At 53.0% G+C, this 22,640-nt stretch overlaps 1 protein-coding gene across 2 annotated transcripts in view; it reads right to left on the reverse strand.

Moving 5' to 3' along the window:
• The window catches only part of KAZN (kazrin, periplakin interacting protein), a 225,788-nt gene that overhangs the window by 77,694 nt on the left and 125,454 nt on the right, over positions 1-22,640 (reverse strand). The window contains exons 1-2 of one of the 2 annotated variants that reach the window (XM_056331913.1): positions 12,296-12,400; positions 10,917-11,094 (exon numbers count right to left, since the gene is read on the reverse strand). In XM_056331913.1, the coding sequence (XP_056187888.1) occupies positions 10,917-11,094; positions 12,296-12,358 (241 nt within the window). In that variant the 5' untranslated portion in view covers positions 12,359-12,400. Of the gene's footprint in view, positions 1-10,916; positions 11,095-12,295; positions 12,401-22,640 lie in introns of those variants that run through there. The other variant, XM_056331912.1, reaches the window with a different exon arrangement.

Consider the following 22,640-nt stretch of genomic DNA (forward strand, 5'->3'; position numbering starts at 1 on the left):
GATGAAAACTTTTTGGTGATATTAATTACTGAGTTCCTACTGCTCTCTTCATGACATATACATAGATTTCAGATGAGACTAGAGCAGCTCTGCTTATCAGGGATAAACCTAGTATACTACAGAGGGTTATACTTCTTTATTAGTCTTTCTTGTTGGTCTAATTCATGGTATTACCCTCTGAACTGTGTACACACACCTAAAGAAACTCAAGATACACTGAAAACACGCCCCAGAGGAACCAGAGTATGTTTAGTAATCTCCTGGTTATCTGTGCTACTACATCCATCCATGCCGTCCACCTGTAGCCAGCAATACCCAGCTCATCCTTCCCACTCAAGATACTTGGTTGGATATGTGTCTTTGACCATGGATATATATTAAAAAAAAAAGAAAGAACAAAATTATCTTCAGAGCATCACTCCGATTTTTCCACTTCCCCTCTCCTCACCGAATTGTCACAAACACGGATTTGCCGATTCAAGTCCAAGAAAGATGCAAAACACTGCTGCAAAAATGAGCTTGTACTTGTACCGGCAGTAACGACCAGAAATGAATTAGCAAACAAGAGCGGCCTCGCAAAAACTGCAGTTAAGCAAAATCTCCCCCCATTTGGAGTAGTCTTTATGTACAGCTGCAACTAAAAGGAATGGGCATAAATCGCAGCAAGTCTTCAAGGCGCAGATAGTTTACCAAGAGAGCCCAAAAGCTCAGCTGCTCCCAGCTCAGAATACACTGGAGGATCCACCGCTGGCATGTTTGAAGGTATCAGGGTGACCTGAAGCCCCCAGCCTGAGATGATGCTGGGCATGAAGCCAGGTTAGCTGCATCATCTACTGCTGCCAGCAAGCCAAGTTAATGCGTTACCTGCATATGGGTTTTTAATCCTGCAGGGTGGTCATTACCACGCTACTGTTGGACTAATTAACAGGCAGAGCTCTCATGGCTTTTTTTATGCATGTGTCCATCCCCACCCCACCTCCCTCCGTCAAAGTAAAATGAATATAAAATAATCACAGCCATACACCCAGATTTAGCATCGGGCTACTTCCAGGAGCTCCAGATGCTCTGGAGCGCACCAGTTCAACCCCGCAGCGCAGGGAGCACTATGGTCCGCAAACCACAACAGCATCAAATAAACCTCAGCTCAAGATAATACAGCTGCATTTAAATGAAAAAGAAAAGAATCTTTAAGGAACCTACAAAGTATTCAAACCTATTTAGTAAAGTGCTTCCCATTAATCTCGCCATACATGTAATGCTGAATCAAAGACGTTCTGCTGCTGCAGAGCAAATGCACCCATCAGAGGAATTACACTCCAAATCACACTGGTCCCTAATGAATGCACTCAGAAACCACAGCAACAAGCAGGGTGGAGGATACACTAAATTAGATAATTTACCAAAATACCCTGGAAATGATGCACGTCCAAGGAGGAACAGCACATAAAAAGGTTCTCTGCAAAGGTGGCAAAAATGCAAAGTGCTTTTTAAGCTTTGCTCTGCCTGAAAGCAGCAATAAATTGCGGCACTCAGAGCCACCTCGTGCTCCCGGGGAAGGATGCCCGCTGCAGGCTGCCACAGCTCCAACAACACCTCAGCAGCTGGCAGGGGACTCCAGGAAGCTGAAGTCCCCGAGCTGGAGCAAAGCCCTGCAAGGACACGAGCACGGCAGCAGGAAGGCGCAGCAGCAGCTTGAACCCCTGCTCCAGCACAGGGGATTGCTGTCCCGCTCCTCTCCGGACCACCGCCTTTCCCAGCAGCTCCCACAGCCCACCAGCAGCACCCGTGCACCAAAGCACCAGGGCTCCGGACCCCGGCAGCAATCCCCCCTGAAGCCAACCCAACTGCCTGGGTACCTTGTAATCAATAAATCCTGGAGTGGTTTTGCTTATCTTACAACATGCTACTCCAGAATATGCCTTCACGGCATTAAATACCACTTTTTTTGCTAAATGGGTGGCCTTTCTGTGGTTTCTCAGTCCCATGTCGCTATGAACTTTCCGTTTTGATGATGTTTCCCGAGGAGCTGCACAGCTCCAGCCCCAGCAGCTCCCCTGCTTCCCATGGAAATGCAGGAGCTCCACTGCCCAGCCCTCTCGCCCAGCTCTGGACCTCCCTCGGCCACGAAGGCAGATCACGCAGGGAACCAAAGCTTATTTGAACAGAAAAACCAGCTCCGTGCCCAAGGATGACACCAACAATCTTTGCAGATTCAATTACAGGATGCAAACATGGTGGGGAGCACGCCGCGCCTCCGCCTGAAGGGGTTCCCCCGCTCCTGCCCGAGCCGTGACTTCAGTAGGGAAGAAATAACAGCAAATTTGGGCAAAGTCATTTAGCAACTCTGGATGCATTATGGGGGATATAAAAGTTCATGAAATTAACGTTAAGTATCTGCAGGTGGATAAACAACAGGTTTTGGCTGAGCAGACGATGCAATAACTGACACACATAAAAGCAAAGAATTGGGCACATTTCAGGCTAGGAAAAATAATGCCAAACACACACACACACACAGAACATTTTGCCATTGCAGGATGAAAAATCTGTTTACTGAACGTGCTGTTATCACACAAAATCACAGAACGATGCTGTTAGGCTCCCAGGGAGCTCCTGATGCCCCACAAGGAACTCAGAGCTGGGCTCTGCTCCCGAGCCGAAAAGAGACCCCAGGGTGCCCCCCAGCATCACCCTCATGCCCAGCTCTCACGCAGCAGCATGCGACAGTCGGGCTGAAACGCGCTGTGCCCTCCCGGCTCTCCCATCATGGGGCAGCTGCTACGCAAAATCCAAAATGCAGCTGCGTTTGGAGATCTTCCTGATGAAAATCTCTGTATAGCCCACTAAAACCTTTACAGCAGCCCTTTAGGTTTCTTCTAGGACATTCTTTTTCCCCTCCCGCAACTTAAGGGAGCACCTAGACTGTCTAAATCTAGACATCAAAGGTAAGTTTCTCAAATCTATTCCTCAAATCAATTTGCTTTGCTTTCCACCCCTAACACAGCACAGCTCCCTGGAACACAGGCTAACGCTTCCCATGCTTGTGCGCCTACAGCAAATTTCAACCGCAACAGCATCTTACAGCAATCAGAAATATCCTGGAAAAAAAACAAATAAATCCCACTTTACAATGGGAGGGCAGAAACCGTGCAAACCACCCAAGTACCAAAACCAGGAGCTTGCAAAGACCTGAAGGGTTCGCAATGCTCTCGTGCACGCCTAAGCAAGAACCCAGCACCAACTTCAGCATTTTTTGATATTGTGCTGCTAAAAAGGAGCAGGGGAGGCTGTCATTGAGGGCAACGAGCTTGCTGTACAGCGACTGCTGAGACCCAGCGCTGGGCTTCCCATTCAGCCCCTGGGTGAAGGCCACTGGCAACCCCACACTATTTTTCCCAGTTAATTTCCAAGGGGGGGATGATGGACAGTTTGGTTAAAAGTAACGGGCTGGAGCAGAAGCATGCGGTTAGGCTGCCAGCCTTCGTCTGTCATCGTCTCCCTGCTTAAATGCCGTGCATGCTTGCCTGCGCCCACTGTGGGAAAACACTCCAGCTGTAAGGTGGCCAAGGGATCTGGTTGGCAAGTGAACGCCCGGGCTAGCGTGGGTTGTTACTATCAGCAAGACAGGTCTGCTTCTGCAAATCCGCGTTTTTGTAAGAATTTAAAAAAGGCAGATGAGACGCAGGTCTCAGGCTCTCGGTTACAAAGCCCAAATGCTGTCAATGGCCTCAACCCGCCGCAGCAGCGGCACAAGCTCTGTTTCATCTTCTCTGCAAAACCTACTTCTCTGCAGCAATGTTAGCTCTCGGGGTTTGATTGCCGTTGCAAAAAGGAGTCAGAGAAAATCCCAAAGATTGGCATCAGCACGGCATTGTGCTCGCTCGCTCTCTTTACATCACACATATCATTCGTATTCACACCAAGCACTAATTCCCTCTCGCCAGTGCATGCCATTTTCTGCAGAAAGGCAATTTAACTCCCCATGAGGGAGGGCGCACACTCTCATGAGAGAGGAGGTGACAGAGAGGTGTGGAATTCTCCTCCGGATGCCACCCAGTGCAGTGGGACAATAAAGCGGAGATTGCACAGGAGAGAAGCGCGTCCCTGGGGATGGCAGCAGCCATGCCAGCTCCCCAACAGACAGCCCTGAAGGTTCAGCTCCCAGATGCAGCCTGCAAAGCCTGTGAAATTTTAATTCAGAGGGAGAAGCAGCATGAAAAGATGCAAGGCAGAATGACTCTGGAAGAACCAAGAGGGGCAAGATTCATGGATGTCCTCGGAAGAGATGCTCCTCCCAGAAAAAAAAGTTTGCGGAAGCAGCAAGAGACACGGACGATTCTGAGAGGGGGATCCAGCCCAGCCCTCAACCACACCGCAGCAGAGCAGAGCATCACTCAGCCCCTTTTCCTTCTTCAGTGACAAGGCTGATCGTCTCCCAGGGTTCCGGTGTGGGTGCCCACAGGAGAGCCACGATGCCTTTAAGACAGCACCCCCCTCCCCTTCATCTTCCTGCAGGCATCTTCGCTCCTTCCCCACCATCCCAGCGATCCGAAAGCAAACTCGAGCCATGGTGCTGCGTGCACTTAAAATCTGTGGCTGACCACACACCTGGAAAGGAAAACTCAAGAGCTTTTTTTCCATTTCTCGGGGCAAAGAGGGCCCTGCCCGCTGCAGCTCTCATGCTGTGCAGGTGTCAGAAATCCAAACGACAAGAGCTCATTTCTCACCAGGTGCTCTACGCAAAACCGGTCTCTGCTGCAGCTTGCCTCCTGCACTCAAAAGCAGGGGTCTTTGCAACTCAGCAGTTTTCAGACACAGGCACATCACTTTACCAGGCACAGCCAAAAACCAGAAACGTGCCCCAAAAGCCACCCACACCGAGCCTAGGTGGGAGCAGCCTGCCTGCACCGCACACGGCCAGCTCTGTCCCCATCCCGGCGGCTGCTCCCAGGGACCTGGGGAAGGACAGGACTAACGAGATTAGAGAAATAAGCAATTTATCAGATTATCGAAGCCGAACAGGCAGAGCTGGGCGGAGGGGCACTGGACTACCAGGATGTCCCCGGGAGCTGCCGCTTCCAGCCAGTGTCACACTCAATCACAATCAATACCTCTGCCAAGTTGTTCTTACCCGGCGATGCATTGTCCTCCGCTAAAGCCTCTGTTATCTCAGGTCCCCTTGGTTCACAGCCTGTCACCACTGCTCAACCTCAGCCCCTCGCCCTGGGGGAGGCAGCCCCAGACCCTCACCCTTGCATCCCCCAGCCTCCAGTTACCCATTGTGGCCAGGAGCGCACGAGAAAAACCTTGGGAAGAGCTTTTCCTCCCCTTGGCAGCTCCAGCAAACAAACTGACTCTGAAAAGTACTTCAGCCAATGCTTTCAAAAGTGCTTATTCGATGTCTGCATTCTGGTGAGACAGCTCAGAGCTGCTCCTTATCCTTCAAAAAACCCTAATCCCGTTCGCCCTCCTGCTAACACAGCACGCACCTCCAGACACCAAAGCATGCACTTGCCTAGCTTGAGGTCTCCAGACCTGTTGCTTCCACAAAATCCATCTCCATACCTGAAAGCATCAGCCATCAAGACTGGAGCAAAAAAGCACACAGCAAGAGGAAAGGACCAGACTGTGAGGCAGCTCCCTGAGCCCATTCGCACGGACTCACAGCCTGGTCCGGCAGCAGGGGCACGCTGCTGTGGCAGCACCTACAGCCCTTAGCTCCCACCTCGCTGTCAACTAGAAATGATGAGAATTGGATTTTAATAAGACTGAGACTGACACTTTGCAGTCTATGGCGCTAGCACTGACATTCAATGTCTAATTTATAGCCGTGCACTTGGGTGCAAGGAGAGGAGCGCGGACCGCTCAAGGAAAGATGTTTGCTCTCAGGCTGGGCAACAAGCCCCCCCAGCTGCCAAGCCCCTTTGGCCTCTCAGAGAGCTTCATGTTAAGGATGCAGATCTTCCTGCATCACCTGGCCCCAGTGCCCGAGAACACCAACATACCTGGAGTAACAGAGAATAAGTGATGGGAGGAAAGGCTGTCCTTCTGGAGGACACCCAGCCCCACCAGCGGCTGTCTGAGTGCCTGAATCCAACGGACAAAATCACCCTTAATCTTCCCCGAGTTTAAGACCGGGACTACTTACCCCTCCCCCCCTGCAAATCTAACACCAGACCTCTGTGTGGCTGCGCTACAAACCGGGGAGTCAGACACCCCGCATTAAGTCCTCCTTCAACTTCAGAGCTGACCTGAGCTTACTCATCCTCAGGAGCTTCACTACAGCTCCCCTGGACGGACCCTAAAGGAATGAGAACCTAAACATTACGCTAACCATGCCAGACGAGGCTTTTGAATAGGAAAGCTCCAGGAATGATATTTTAAGTTAACATCCTCAAAGATTAAGATGTAACAGGGACCTGACGCGCTACCTGCAAACTAGTTCCTTGCATCCAAAACAGCCACGTGAGTGCTGCTGCCTCGCCATTTGTCTCCCAGAGCATGCAAGTGTTCCAGAGCATGAAACTAATTGCTCCCTCACCCCATGAACTATGCGGGACAGAGGTAAATGAAGTAGGAAATGGTTAGAGTAACAGTACACCAAGACCTTGATCTTGCCATGAGCATGGTGCAAAAATACTCCCCATACACAACTGGACAGCAGCATCCCAACTCCTCAGGTCCCTTTACAGTACCAGCTCTCAAGCTCTGGAAGAACAAATAGCAGGGATGATTTCTGAAAAGATGAGAATGGTACATTTTCAGCAGCCTGAGATGATTACTCGCAAAATAGCAACAGCACAGAGGTAACTGATTGCCTCCCGGGCAAAAGTCAAAGTCTTTGCATTGTAGCTATGGAAGTGTACAGAGATCAAAGAGAAAACGAGAAAACTCTATTTTAGGCTGTCACAAGCATAAAGGTCCTCCTGGCCCTTTGGCATCACCAGCCACCAAGACACGACTGAAACCTTTCTTACACTGCGCCTGCCCCAGATCACCGTGCAGCAAGGAGAAATCCTTGATTCCAGGAGCAGGGTGCAGCTCCGGCTCCCTTCCCAGGTGAACTGTGGCAGCATCAGGCAAACACCATCCCCACCATCGCACCCAGCTCCACGCGAGCCGGGACGCTGTGACCACCGCATGCCGTGATGCTCTGGAACAGGCAGAGAGATATGCTGAATGCTGAGCGACGTCTTACTAATAACACTTAGCTATTGATTGCGCTTTACACCTTCAAGCACTTTACCAACAGTAATTAATTAAGATGTTTTTCATTTAATGCGGAAAGGGGACTCAAGCAAAAACACGAGGCTAAATGGACCAACCGCTCGATTCAATGCGGCGAGTCCTTGCACCCAAACTTTGCATTTCCCCATGGATGCTGCTCTCACTCCAGCAAGTGGAGGCACAGGTGTAGCTTCAGCAAAGGCCCCGAGCCAAGCGCCCAGCGGTGCCTGCAGTGTGAACGGGGCCATTGCTCACCCTCCAGCTGCCACCGCTGCCTGCGATGCTCTGCCTGCCTACCTGCATCCCTCCCCTCGCTCCCAGCATCCTGCCCCGCTGCCGCAGCCTGACCCAGACCACGGGGCATGCCTTGTGCTCCCAATTAATTCCACCAATACTCATTCAAATGAGAATTCAAACACGAGCATGCTGACATGCAGCTCCGGCGATGTCACCGAGAGCTGGCTGGAACCGCTGCGCTGAGCGCCGCGGACATGAAGTACCAATTTCCACCCACTCTGCATCCAGGCTGGGGCAGGGGCTGCAGCCAGGACACTTCTTCCAGCAAAGCCGCTGTTTAAAAAGAAGACTGTCAGGGCTGAGAGGTTCGACTGATTAACACTCACGCTAAGGACTGTAACAATACATAAGTTCCATTCCTACCCACCCACTCACACCCACCCTCCACTCCTGCTCTCCCTCTTGGCTGAATTCTCCCAGTTTTGTTTTGGACTGCGTGGAGCAGGCCCTTGGAGCATACCTCGCCGCTGCAAAACCAGCACGTTACAGCAGAGAGAAGCCTCGGTGCGCACAAAGGGGGGCAGTTACTACCTCAAGCTGTCTCAAGCTGCACCGTAATTACACAAAGACCACACCATACTAATTGCTGACTGAGCACAGCACAGAGGCACGCACTTACCTCCTTCCACACGACTCGGGACTGACCCGCAGCCCCTGCCAGCAGCAGTGAGACCCCCGAGCTCCTTCCCACCAGGAGCAGAGGGACATGACGATCCTGCCCTGTGCTTTTCCACCCGGAGCACCCCAGATCCCCGCCCCATGCCCAGCAGCCACCCCAGCCCCACCAGTGCACCCAGTGTTCGCCCATGCAGGTGAGCGAGCGGCTGCCCTCCCAGCTCACCAGCCTCCTGCCTGCCTTGAGCATCTCTGTGTAAACCAGACAGCTTGGCAGCTCTCCTACTCCGGAGACACACAACAGCGGAGCTATTCAGAGACACTTGTTTTCACCCCATCCTTCTGAACGTCGTCTCAGAATCCTTGACGAAAAGCATAAGGCTTGCTACAGATATCTTGGGCCTGCCGAGACAAACACGGAGTGATGTAGGAGAGCGTTTATGGCAGTACATAAACAACCGCACCAAACTCGGGGAGGAAACCCAAAACAGAGAGCGCATCTCATCGGCAGGGTTTGCAGAGACCAAGGACTCTCCCCCTTCTCCTCAGCAAGCATGATGAACACAATGCTCTTCAAAGGCAATTTTACATTTAATTGATTGGCTTCTGTTACACCAGCAGTGGTATGTGGCTGGATACATCACTTTTTAAGTAACAGCCTCTTAAACTACCGGGGGAAGAATAAACACACATCTATAGCTACAAGGCCACGGAGTCACACCTCATTAGGGATCCATCCTCTCTCCTAGCTCCCCCACACCAGCACGCCGAGCCAAATTTGCCAGACTTAAGAATGGGAAGATGGAGCGAACCCTCCAGCAAGTTCAGCAGCCACCAAAGGTACTGCTCTCGCACCCGGCTGAAGCTGGGACCGCTCCTTGCCAGTGCTTACGGGGACCTCGCAACTCCAAAGCACGTGTAATTGTAGTCATCAAGCGCGTGCTCTGGGCACCGGAGGATGCTGCTTGGGCACCTTTACAGCCTACTGACTGGCTTCCATCACACCGACAGTGAAGGAACCCAAAGAGGAGCTTTTCCATCACACCAACAGATCAGAAAATCTCAGACGAAAAGAAAAAAAAAGAGCCCCCGACCCTCGGAGCACCACAGACACATCCCTCCCTTGCCAGGGCACGCTGCGGGAACAAAGGCACACGAGTGCAACAACACACACCTCTCGCCCAAAGGTTCCTGGAGAGGAAAAGGAGCGATCCCCCGAGCACAGCCCCAGCTCGGGGCGCGAGCAGCCGGAGGATGTTACCTGCTGCGTTCCCACATCCACGCCGGCACGCTCCGCAGCATGTCACCAGCTGCATTCCCGATCCCGCTCTGGCAGATGAAGGCATTCTCCGGCTGCCCTTTCAGCAGATTTTTATATCAGAAAGCGCCTGGGCAGCCCAGACATGGTACCCGGCAGGGTGCGGTTCACATCACCCGACAGGGACCTACACACACCAGTTCCAAAAATACCTGAGTGCGCACGGAACTTTACTCGCCACGCACCTGCGGCTACCGGGAGGCTCTGCCAGGTCCAGCCCCTGAGGATGGATTAACTTTGTTTAACAAGTGGAATTCACGCACCACACCCCCCTGCCACCAAACCAGCAAAATAAAACAGGCTGGATGGAACAAATCCACAGTTTAATCCTTCTAAATCAATCTGCATTAATGCTGCCACCACCAAAACTCTGGGAGGGCCACCGCAGCCCACTGGGAGCGGCGATGCCCACCGAGAGCTCGGCTGCCTTTGGAGAGCTACAGCCGAACCAAAACGTGGCCGTTAAACAACGCCCAGCCACCGCACCGAGATACTCACAGTAAATAAGTAACGAGTAAATAACAGCTACCGACGTTTTTATCACGCAGGTGTAAATTCAGTTATCGGGGAAGAGAAGGGCTTGCACTAATTTTTGCTCTGACACCCAGGCTGCTGCAGGGTGAATTGCCATGCGAGCCTGTAATTATTTGGTAAATACATATATACACGTATATATTTGAATGCAAATGTTCCTGAGGTAAGAGCGATGGCAGCATCCCCCTGGTTCGCAGGTCACAGCAGGGCTCAGCCAGGTGAGTGCTGGACCAGGGCAGGAGCGACCCGGGCCCCACTGGTGAACCCCCTCCCCCCCGAAGCTGGGGGCAATGATCACTCCCTGCTCCCCCCGCACCCCAGCTCTGGGGCCTGGTGACAACTTTTGGGGGGTTTGAGGGAGGGGTGTGTGTGCATGGGAGGGGGCATGCGTGCATGGGGGTTGTGTGTGTGCGCTGGGGGGGGTGCGAGCATGCATGGGGGGAGGGGCGCATGCATGTATGGAGAAGCAGGGGGTGTGCATGGAGAAGCGGGGGGGGGGGGCATGCATGCACGGGGAAATGGGGAGGGGGGGGCGCGTCTGGGCGAGCCCTTCCCCCTGAGACCCAGCCCACCACGAGTGCTGCCCGGTGGGGCGGTGGGCTCCCCGCAGCCCCCCCCGCCAGCCCCGGGGGGGCGGGGGGCGGCGGTAACATGGCTGCTTTTCTACCGAATTACGAAATCGGTAATGGGAGCCGGGGTACCAGGGAGGGGGGGGCGGGCGGGCGGGGGGGGCACCGGCGAGTTCAGCAGCGTGCCGGGGGGGGGGCGGGGGGGGGGGGGCTGGAGCCGAACAAGTCATTCGGTGCCTGCCAGACCCCAAAGGGGGGGGGCGGCCGGCAGGGGCGGCGCCGCATCCCGACGGGACGCCCCCCGCCCCGCAGCCACCGCAAGCAGCCGGGGAGCCCGGGGGGGGCCGTGCACCCACCTTGCGCGCTGTGCGGGCCGTGCTCCATGGCCGGGTCGCTGCCCAGCTCGGCCAGGCGGCGGCCGGTGGCGGCCAGCTCGGCGCGCAGCGCCGTCACCTCCTGGCCCGCCGCCTGCAGCGCCCCGTCGATGCGCAGCGCCAGCTGCTTGTTGTCGTCCATCATGTGCAGGATTTTGGCCTGGGGGAGGGAGGAAGAGGAGGAGAGAGGTGAGCGAGCGCCGGGGGGGGGGGCGGGCGGGGGTCTGGGGGGGCTGCCGGAGGGAGCCGCGCGAGGGGGAGGGGGCGGGGCGAGGGGCGGGGCGAGGGGGCGGAGAGGGGGGGTGGGCAAGGAGAGGGAGCTGTGCGAGGTGGGGGGGGCAGAGAGGAGGGGGGTCTGCAAGGAGAAGGGAATTATGCAAAGAGAGCCCTGCAAGGATGGGGGGGGGGGGGGGGGGGCAAAGGGGAGGGGGCGGGCAAGGAGAGGGGGGCTGTGCAAGGCGGGAGGGGGGGGGGTGTCTGCAAGGAGAAGAGAGTTGTGCAAAGGGGGCCCTGCAAGGGGGGGGGGGGAAAGGGGATGGGGGTCTGCAAGGGGGGGGGGGGGGGTCGCCGGCAAGGAGAGGGGAGCTGTGCAAGGCGGAGGGGGTCTGCAAGGAGAGGGGAGCTGGGCAAAGGCGGCCCTGCAAGGGGGGGGGGGGGGGGGGGGTGTAAAGGGAAGCGGCGTCTGCAAGGTTTGGGGGGAGCTGTGCAAAGGGGGTCCTGCAAGGGGGACAAAAGGAAGGGGAGGGTCTGCGAGGGTGGGCAAAAAGGAGGGGGCAAGGAGAGGGGAAGCTGTGCAAAGGGGGCACAAAGGGGAGGGGGGGTCTGCAAGAGGGTGCAAACGGGAGGGGGCGAGGAGAGGGGAGCTGTGCAAGGGGAGAGCAAAGGGGGGGCTCTGCGAGAGAGGTGCAAAGGGGAAGGGGGCTGTGCAAGGGGGGGTGCCTTGTAAAGGGGGCGCAAAGGTAAGAGGAGTCTATGAAACGGGGGGGGGGGTGCGCGAGGGGGTGCAAGGCGGGAGCCTCTGCAACGGGGGGCACCGCGCGGAAGGGGTGCGAAGGAGAGGGGAGCTGTGCAAAGGGGGCTCTGCAAGGGGGGTGCAAAGGGAAGGGTCGTGCAAGGGGGGTGCAGGGGGCTGTGCAAGCGGCGTGCAAAGATAAGGGGGGGGGGGGGGTGTCTGTGAACCGGGGGGGGGGGCGGGGTAGTGCTGCGCGAGGGGGGTGCGAAGGGGAGAAGCTGTGCAAGAGGGGTACGGAGGGAGGCGGAGGGGGGGGGGGGGGGGGGGAGCTGTGCCAGTGGGGAGCGAAAGGGAGGAGGCTGTGCGGAGGGGAGGAACAGGCTGCGCGGGGGCGGGGGGGACCCCCTACCTGTTGCCCCCCCCGGCAGCCCGGGCAGGGCCGCGACGGAGGCGAGCGCTCGGCCGAGGGCATCCGCGGCGTTACGCGGCGCTACGCGGCGCTCGGCGTCTGCCGCGGGGGCGGGTCCGGGCTGCGCGGGGCGGGCAGCTACGGCGGGGGGCGGGGGGGCTGCGGTGGCCGCGGCAGCGATGCACTTATAACCAGCCCCCCCCCCCCCCCAGATGCCACACACACCCCCCCCGGGGAGTTCCGCGGTGCTGCGCGGGCGTGGTGAGGCTGCAGTGCCGGCTGGGAACACCGCTCATTAAGTGCCTTCCTGCTAATTGGGCTGGGGTTCACCCCGCGGGGGGGTACCCTGAAGCTGCGTGGCGCAGGTGATGGTCAAATGGGGTCCAACCCCCCCGGGAAGGGTCCTGGCAGGGGAAGAGCAGCCTGTGGCTGCTGTGGCAGCAGGTAAATGCCAGTGTCCTTAGCACTGGCGGTTCATGTGGCACGAACCCAGGGTGAAAAATCGAGAATTATTTGGTATCATCGCTGGCGACTGCTAGAGGGAGTGCTGATGTTTCCCTGTGCTTTATCAGTGCCTTCGAGGGTTCCAGTTGCATGCTTGCCAAGGCCTGGGCTGCAGCGAGCCCACAGAGCCACAGTCCTGGCCCAGGTGGCCACACAGGCTTCAGCCCCCCTGAAATGAGCTGGTGCTGCTCTGGAGATGGTGGCTTGCCTGGCTGCAGCACCCCGAAGCATCCCGGCCTCCCGCCCCGAAGCATCCTGGCCTCCTGCCCCAAAGCATCCCAGCCTCCCCCCAGGCAGCACCGCTGCCTGCTTTCACCCCTGCCACCAGCACCTCGAGGCATTCGGCTTTAGGAACCCCATGGCGGGTGGGAGCTGGGAGTGGCGAGGAAGGGCCCTAGCAAAGGGAAAAGCCGGAGAAAAATCACAACCCTTAAGGAAAGAGGGAGAAACAGTCTTGCCTGTGCCTGTGCCATTTGCTAAACCCTCTGCTAATTTGCCTAAAATTTTGGCTGAACAAGCTGGGAAGTGGGGGCAGGTCCTTGGAGTGCGGGCTGCCCCCCACCACCGCTGGCATTGCAGGGACCTTGGCCAAAATGCAGGAAAAACGCTAGAAAAGGGTTTCCCTGCTCCCAGTGCTGCAAAGGTGACTCCGGGAGAGGCTTGATACGAGAGAAATGAGAAGCATGTCACTGTCCCACGCAGTGACGGTCCCCTGGGAGTGCTGGGATACAGCTCTGCAGAAGCAGAGGGCTTTGGCATGCAGTGTCCCCAGGCAGCTTTTAGGAAGAGAAACTGGGTAAATCCATCACGTCAGTCTGCTGAAAAAACATTGTGGAGATGTGGAGATGGGCCTGGGTTCCCCAAAACCTTGGACCCCATCTGGGTCGTGCGGACAGCCAGCCCTCCTAGAGCGAGAAGGACTGAGTCCTTGTCAAGGGGCATCTAGACCTTATAATCTGTGAAGGGATTTCGTAAAACAAACCCCGCCAGTCTTCGGAGAAATGAAGTACAGTGGCTTTTTCACTGGAACATTGGTTTTGACTGGGAGTTTCCAGCAGCGTCTGCAACCCAACCACTGGCGCCGGGCCAGAGCACTTGGAGTATCAGTGGAAAGGCCCGTTTTCCTTAACGAATTCCCAAAGGGCGGACAACCAACCCACAAGAAGAATAAAAGCGTTTTTTAAAATTCTTCCTTCATCGTCTATGCAGCCATCCCTGAACGAGATCAAGTTAAGTATATATAGAAATGGAATTCCAATCAAGATAAATGCCTGGTTTCATGCCTAATTTGCATGAGTATTTGCTGCAAAGTGTGCTTGCAAATGAGGGAATTATGTATGTAACCAGATAACCTAAATGTGCAGTCGCGGTACCGTAGATGCAAAACTTAGTCATCGCGCTTGAATAAAACGTAAGCTTCAGCAGAAAGGAGCTCAGCTTTAAAGTGCTGGCATGTTATTTTTATCTTAAAAAATCAGGTTAAAACTGATTGGAGCTTTCCAAGAACACATTCAGCTGCTGAAGTAAAGTCCAAATTATGCTTCTTACTCAATCTAACCTTAATAATAGACTAGTTGAGTTGCTATACTGGCAGCACTGGAATCTTTTTAATTTACTAATGCAAGAGAATTTCTGCATTGGCACGTGCGCTATTTAAAAAAATAATTTTCTTGAAGCTGGAGGTGGAACTCATCCGTAAATAAATAACCGTGCTTTTACAAAAATCTTCCTTATTATTTAAGTCCTTTTGAGATTCCCCTGAAGATAGTTGGAAGGTTTTCTCCCCCTCCCCATGCCTCCTTACCAGGGAGCAGCTCGGCCCATTTCAGATCGCCTCCGATCTCTCGGAGTGGGATTTGATCTCTCTGAGCTGCCGCCTGGGAAGAGTGCTGGGACCCCGGTTCCGCCATCGGGGGAACCCACAGAGCCGCGGAACGGTCCCTATCACGGCTTTAGCAGCAGAACTGCCTTCAGGAACGAGGAGTTTAAAATACCAGCAGGGTGTGCGCTCAGGGTGTGATACCTGAGGGTTGTGCCGATTCCCATTCTGAAGGCCAAGCGTTTGCTGAAATCCTCAAAATTGGGATGGAATGAAGCATTAGGAAATGAACTGGGCCTCGTTCCCTTTCTCCTCTTAGTTCTGAATTAACAAAAAATTAAATTAAATGCTAATTAAGGAGCCAAAATTAGAAACATATTATTTCCCCAAATTGCTTTTTTTTTTAGTTCCATCTTTTTGCAGGCAGTCTGACAGCGGTGCAGCCAGCCTGTGTCCCTGAGGGATGCGAGTCCCTGGCGGCGCAGATGAGGCACAGAAAGGTCGGGAATGTTTCCTGAGGATGCATGGGGAACCTCAGTCAAGGGCAACAAGCCTCGGATCTCCATTCACCCCCAGCTACGCTCAGCACCTTTTCGGGTGGTCCAAGGGTAGCCCTGAAAACCTGCACAACCCCCTCAGTTTGGGGCAACGCGCTGTAGCAGCAGCATCGCGTCCAGGCGGGCTATTTCTCAAGAATATACATGTGTCATAAACACGGATGGAGGAAGATTGGAGAATACTGTCTCTCATCTTGGCTTTTGTTTCAACCTAAGGAGTGCCGTAAAGGGAATATGAGAAGGTTCAGGAGATGAAGAAGGTCTGGGTAGCACAGGGGTACTGCTCAAGCCTTCCAAACACTTTAATCTACTGTTCAGATTACCACTTTCTATAGTTTCATATGTACAATATGCAAAGGAACCAGTTTAACCAAATGGGAAAATCATTTTGTGTTAAGGTTGAACGTAATCTAATACCGCCCTTTGACTTGATTCAATTAAATCCTTTCTTTTCCAATTAAATAATCAGCCAGAATTTAATAAAAACGAATTTCAATGTGTCATCCTGCAGAATGATGACCTCTGAGATGATGAAGGCTTATGTAAATTCTGCTGATCGCTCTTTATCTGCTTGTGCCTCACTTCCACCCAAAAAAATTTGCCTTCTGTCTGTATATTTACATTAATTTCTCATCTGCTCCATGCATCTCTGTTTGCAGTAACAATTCCCAGCCGAAAGGGCTGCAAGTCTCAGCAGCTTCTTTCAGCGCATCCTCTAAAATGGACTTTCTGTGACTGGAAGAAAGCTTCCCAGAGACAGGGTGTCTGATCCACGCCTCCGCTTTGTGACGCCCTGGCATGCTGCAGCGCAAACAGCGGCAACTTGGCCCTTTCCAAATGTCACTGGGGACATCTGTGTGGCCATTCATTGGCAAAGAAAAGCTCACCGAGAAAATCCGGTCCAAGAGACCAGCAAACTTTAGCTGCCATCACCAGAAAAAGCACAGCCTGCCCCGAGTTCAATAGTCTCTTGTAGCGCATCTCCGCTGAGTAATTCCCATCGAAGTTACAACAGTTGCTAATATCTACGATTGTTTTTTTTCCCTCTGCAAAGGTCGCGTTTTTATTTGTGTGTTTTTAACTGCGTTTGACCCCTCCTTCTCAAAATACTGAGCACCAAGCCTTTTCTCCTGCAACTGGAGTGCACAGCAGCATCTTAACGCAGACCTTGCTGGTGTGTTACTGCTGTGCTGGAGCTGAAATACTAGTGCTTCAGCTAATGAGTTATTAAAACGGGATCAAACAGAGCTAAGGATGGGCAGGTTAAAAATTCAGGTGAGTATTCTGTTTTTCCCTGCCATGCTGCAGTGACACGTTTCCCTGTCTCCATTTTTGCGCGGGCGCAAGGGTCCCGGCGACCTTCTCGGGCTGTGCATCCCTCGGGACCACGAAAACAAACCCATTAATGTTTATAAAGTGTCTCAGACTGGGGGAATTACATCACTGTGGTGAGATACAAGCTTAATGGATCAAAACAAACCCCAGATCCAAAACTCCCAGCTTAGACACATCTCAGTTACCGGGCTCAAACCTCGAGGAATCCCACTGAGAAAGGATAATTGAGAGAAAAATGTGATCCCAGAGATTTTTCTCCAGTAAGCCCATTTGATGTTAATAGGAAGCAGATTTCTAGACCCCTTGCAAACAAATGACTTCCACAGCATATTTCACAGCTGAGCGCATCTATGGCACCAGTCTTCATACGCGGGTCTATTAAGCCCAACATTTGTTTAATGAATTACAGCAATGCAATGAATCTGTGCGCATTCAGCCTGTATTTAAGTGTTTACGGGGAAGACGTCAGCAGCCAGCTTTTCACAAGCAGGTATGAGTGTCAGTGATGTACCCAAAACCTTGAATGTTTTTTTGGTTTCTGCTTTCTTGGCTATCGAGTTGAATTGCTGTTTAGTTTCTTCGAACTGTAAGCGCAGTTACCCAGGAGTTTTGGGGTCTCTGCTGAACATGGAGCTGTTTGGATTCAGGGCAGATGTGGGAGGTTTGCTCCCCGTTGATGAGCCGTGTCTGTCATCTGAGAGATGCTGCACACCTCCCACCTGGCTGGGGTTGGTCCCTGCAGCTGCGTGGTGAGTTGAGCCGTTCCAGCTCCCACAGTCGAACAGGGCTGACAGGATTCCCAGATGACCTCACCTTCATCTCATGGGTCAGTAGATGAACCTTGACAAAAATCTAACTCTGGTCCACCCTCCTGTTTGAACGTGTCCTCCCTGGGCGTGAAGCGCTCCCCTTCATGGCATATAGAAGCAATAGTGATGATGGTGCTGTGATAATTTTGCTTTGAAATTCTGATTTGCGGTTGTCTCCAGCCCAGCTCTCCCCACCCAGTAGCAGGTTAGCTGGGTCCTTCCTACGTGGGGGCTGTAAGTCTCGCCAGGAGAAGGGGTGAGCCCCAAAGGTGCATCCACGCGAGCAGAGCTGCCTGGTTACACTTTGCTGCAAAACCTCTTTTCATTGTAATTTGGGCTGAAATATCCCTAGGGAGCTGGTTTTAGCATCAACCGAGTGCAAGGCTCCACTTGCTCTGGAATGGTCCCCAGCTGTCGCCAGCTCCCCGGCAGAAGGATGCTCGAGCTCCGGTGCTGGCCCGGCCGGGCAGTTTCAGAGCTGTGCTGGCTGGCAGGGGCTGCGCTGTCTGCCTGGGGGCTTGGGGGGGGCTCAGCAAAGCACCGGACCCCTGGCAGTGGCGAGTGGGTGGGTGAACGGTGGGAAGTCACGGAGACCCACCAGTGCAGCTGAGCAGCTCGGTAGCACCCGGTGGGAACCCGCTCAGAGGAGCAAGGGGAGCGAGCATGGAGCCAAGCACACAGACACGGTACCGACGCGCTCCGCAGCAGTGAAGCCGCTGGATCCCACAGAGAGCTTTCCAGAAAGGAAGAGGGAAACAGGGAGCAAAGAGAAAAAACTTCAGGCAGCGTCTGTACGAAAGGCCATTTCCCCATCGTTTCCCCGTCACAAATTAGAGGGGGAAGATGTGGTTGGGTGTTTGCTGCGGGGGGGGGAGCAGGGGTTGTGGGTCCCACCAACATGCTGCAAGGCATCCCCCATCCCCGGGAAGGGAAGGGAAGGGAAGGGAAGGGAAGGGAAGGGAAGGGAAGGGAAGGGAAGGGAAGGGAAGGGAAGGGAAGGGAAGGGAAGGGAAGGGAAGGGAAGGGAAGGGAAGGGAAGGGAAGGGAAGGGAAGGGAAGGGAAGGGAAGGGAAGGGAAGGGAAGGGAAGGGAAGGGAAGGGAAGGGAAGGGAAGGGAAGGGAAGGGAAGGGAAGGGAAGGGAAGGGAAGGGAAGGGAAGGGAAGGGAAGGGAAGGGAAGGGAAGGGTGGGATGTCCGCAGAGACGTTGGCTTTGCCGCCCCGATTTACCAGCCGTTCAGACACTACTGTAAGGATCATATAAAAACTTAAATGAAGAGGATGATTCCGAAGCACTTAGATAGCAGGATAATAGGTGTCGTGAAAAAAATCCTGTGATCAATCAGCAGACAAATAGATACTTAAATTAGGTGTTAGTGGGACAGGTGCAGGAAAGGTGATTATGGGTTGCCTCTCTGTTTCCTTCAGCAGGAACGATGACACACCGGGGTGGGTCAATGTACCCTGTCATTAATACAGCATCAGCATCCAGCTGACAGTTTCTTTGTCCTATGAAGTCAGCTCCAGTGAAGATTTGACATAAGCAGGAGGCACGGGGAAATTCAGACACCTTTGAATTTTCAGGACCCTCTAGAGGCTTTGGCCTGGCAGATTACAGGCAAAACCACTGTCCTAAACTGGGCAGGAGACAGGAATAAATATTTGTACCCAACCATTTCAACTGTGATAATAAATACTGGTGTGAGAACAGCCTTTTCCTCCCTCCCCAGCAAAGAAAACGAGCACCAGGTCTGCAAGGCAGAGCACAAGGGAAGAGTCGGCCAGAGCATCCTGAAAGAGGAAGATGCTAAAGAGACGTGGAGGTTTTTTACTGTAATGTTTGTGAAGTAAGTAAAAGATAAGATCTCGAGTGCGGTTCAGGCCTCTAAAATAATCCTGTGATTAATGCAGAAGTGGAGAGCTCCGCAGAGTACAGGAGAGGGGATTTAGCATGCGCAGCGCACCATCCCCCCTGCCGCCTGCCACCCAGGGTACACATTAGCATCCACAAAATTCCCACAGGTATTTCGGGGACCGTACAACGCAATCCAGACAAGAGTGAAACTTAATGTAGTCTTACGAGGCTACCCAAGGCAAAGCATCCTTCCCTTTCATTTCCATGAGAGGAACCACGCTCTGGTGTAAGTGTCATCATCCTCCCTTGTTTTGCCGTGGCACTGACAGCGGGGGCACGCCTGAGGATCGCACCGCTGGCAAACCAGTCGCTTTTGCAATGAAAGAGTGGGGCTGGGGAGCGTGAAACAGTAAAACTATCTAATTTTCCTCTTTTTTCCTTTTTTTTTTTTTTTCCCAAGGTGCTACCAGCAGGGTGGACTAATTCTGTATTGCATGATTACAAATGTACAATTACATTCCCCACTAAACTATGAAAGCTCTAAAAATCCACATAGATAAAGTTTCAGCATTGAGAAGGCAGCTGGAAAACTGGAGCAATATTCCTACAGATACACATTACATGATTTGCCATCAGATGTTAAGGCTTCAGTATGTACTCACTGGTTCTGTGCACGCGGGGCTTGGAGCGTACTGGTGTCTGTCTCCTTACCTGTCTCTAACGGGGGCTGGCTGGAGTCACCTGCTGCCTGAAAAATAACGTATCTCAGGGTTCAGAGAGATCCCTTTATATCAGGTAATTCACAAGTGCTTTACTTCTTTGGCTAGGTAGGAAAATACGGCAGACACCATTCCACAGGATGGGGAAACTGAGGCACGGGTGGGCTGATCCTGGATGCGAAGGGGTGCTGAGACCCAGTGGAAAAGGGTGCCGACCCCAACCCTTAAAAGCCAGCCAGCCTTTCCAGTTAGATGGGGAACGGTCCCTAGCAACTCCTTCACCTCTTGCCTGAGCGTTGTAGGATGGTCGGTACTCACGCAGTGCCACGCCGCCGAGTGCTAGTGCTTGTGTACGGGCAGGTCTCATGCTGCTCCAACCCCGAGGAGGCAGCGGGGGCGGGGGAGGGCTGGGGTTAAAAAACAGGGAATGCCAAGCTGCAAGCACTGGTGCATGGCTGCCGCTGCCCTCCTGACTCAAAATATTTTATCTTGACTCGGCATATTTGGGGGCACAGAGCCCCCAAACTGGTAAGAAACACCCCTTGCTGTTTAGGTCTTGCAGTAGCGCACACGGCTGGCCTGAGCATCACTTCCGAATGAGACCCGCTGGAGGCTGATTTACTGTATTTTTAAATTATTTTTTATAATATATAAATTTATTTTCATTTATTTATCTATTTATTTCTACATATTATATAATAAATTATATATTATATATTATACATTATATATATTATAATCTATAAAAATATAAAGAATTAATATTTTTATTACCCAGCCACGGAAGGGCAGGGGACGTGCTGCTTCTAGTAAAGTCCATTTAATTTTTGACATAAATTACTTTAAAAAAGAAAACCAAACCAAAACAAACACACCAACCTGCCCCACCCCCACCGCACCAAACCCACAGGTGTTGATGAAGTATCTCAGTACAAAAGCAACACTGAGGCAATTTGCGGCCTTTGAAAAATACTGGCTCTAAGTCAGGTCACGGCAGAGATCAAATGGAGGTGCTGTCAACTCACTTGGGCATCTTACTTTGCTCCTGATGCACAACAGTTAAAATCACCCAAAATGATTCCCATTATTCCTGCATTTTCTCCTTTTTCCCTGGGGGAGTACCACGCAGCCAGGCACCCATCTCACCCACCTCCCGGTCTGTAGCATCACCTCCCGCCGAGCACTCCCCGCCGGCAGGACGGCCGGGGCTGTGGGATTCCCCAGGCTGTCGGGACTCTTACTGGTCCCTACGCTTTGGGGGGAAACTGGAGCACAGGCTGGCCGGCTGGGAGCTCCCAGCTGGAGCCAGGTCAGCCCCTGTCTGATTCCCAGCTGCCACTGGGAACAATCTGCGGTCCCCGATGGATAGCACTGCTCACCAGCCAGCACGCCAAGGGGAGCTCAGTCCTCTTATTACAGAGGACTGGAGCATTGTCTGGCCCTTCAGCAACTCAGGTGAGGCTTGTTAATATTAATATTATTGATATTAATAGCTTTGCATGAAAGCAGGGATGTTTTCCCCAAGCCTGGTGCACCAGGGGAGAGATGCCTTCAAATGAGCGGGAGGGATGCAAGGGAAAGCTGATGTTCTCATCAGAGAGAGAACGCGACGGGTGGTCTCCAAGAAAGCCAGGGAAGATAGTAGGACTGTCCAAAAAAAATAAGGATGTAAAAAACTACAGACATAATAATTTTTTAAAAAGCACAGCTGGATGGATTCTGTAGAAAAAACTAAAGATGTTGTTAAGCTCCAGCACATGCAGGAGGTTCTGTGGGTACCAGCATGTTCGATGTTCAGGACAAGACCCAGATCACGAAGCTGGCAGGATTGTCAGCAGAGGGATTTTCAGGAGGTGATACATATAAAAACTGTCAATGGCAATTAAACAGAGCAGGACAACTGCCAAGCTCTTGTGTTTGCTCACTGTCAGTAGGTTTTATGGATATAGAGATATATATCTACAAAGCTATTCAAGTGCATTTAATTTTTCCAATACCCACGTACTGTAGCTTGTATGAGGGTAATAATATGTTTGTCCCATAAAGCCAGTGACTTCGTAATGCAGGACTTGGCTCTCGGGCAGGTTTTGTATTAACTTCCTTCTAGTACATATGGAAACATAAAACCTCTCCCCGTTGCAACCCCTGGGCTGAAGCTTTGCCAGGCGCTGAGTGCAGGCTGTCATACTTCCAGGGTGCTGGGGTGGGCAATAACCTTGGAAAAACCTGGGACCTGCTGGAGAAGGCGCGAGCCGAGGCGCGGGCAGTGGGCAGCTCGCTTGGCACAGCGCAAGGCGGGGGGACAGGGAGGGAAAGCTGGCGGTACCTCCTGTAACATCCACACTTCTGATACCTCCTGTAACATCCACACCTCTGCTCCTGGACGAAATCCTGGGGCAGAGTGGTGTGAGGGGTGATGCTCCCTCCCGTGCTGGCCAGAAGGTCCGGGCGAGCATGAGGAATGACTTGGGACCCTGGCAGGTCTCCTTGCCTTCTGGTGCCACCCCATGAAAACCAACGGCTCGTAATCTGTGCCAGACCAGCAAAGATCTACCTTATTTGCAGTTACATAATTAGCAATTACCCTAATTTCACTTACATGAAATTGCATTTTTTTTAAAAAATAAATGTTATCTTTTCTGACAAAAAGAAATAAAGTAGCCTGGGTCTACTTCAGCCTATTTCATAGAAAGCAGCAGCATCATTATCTTGTTCTCAGATAGAACGTCTAGACGCTTTTAATGAAAAT

The sequence above is a fragment of the Falco biarmicus genome, chromosome 3 (assembly GCF_023638135.1).
Source record: "Falco biarmicus isolate bFalBia1 chromosome 3, bFalBia1.pri, whole genome shotgun sequence".
NCBI classification, from domain to species: domain Eukaryota; kingdom Metazoa; phylum Chordata; class Aves; order Falconiformes; family Falconidae; genus Falco; species Falco biarmicus.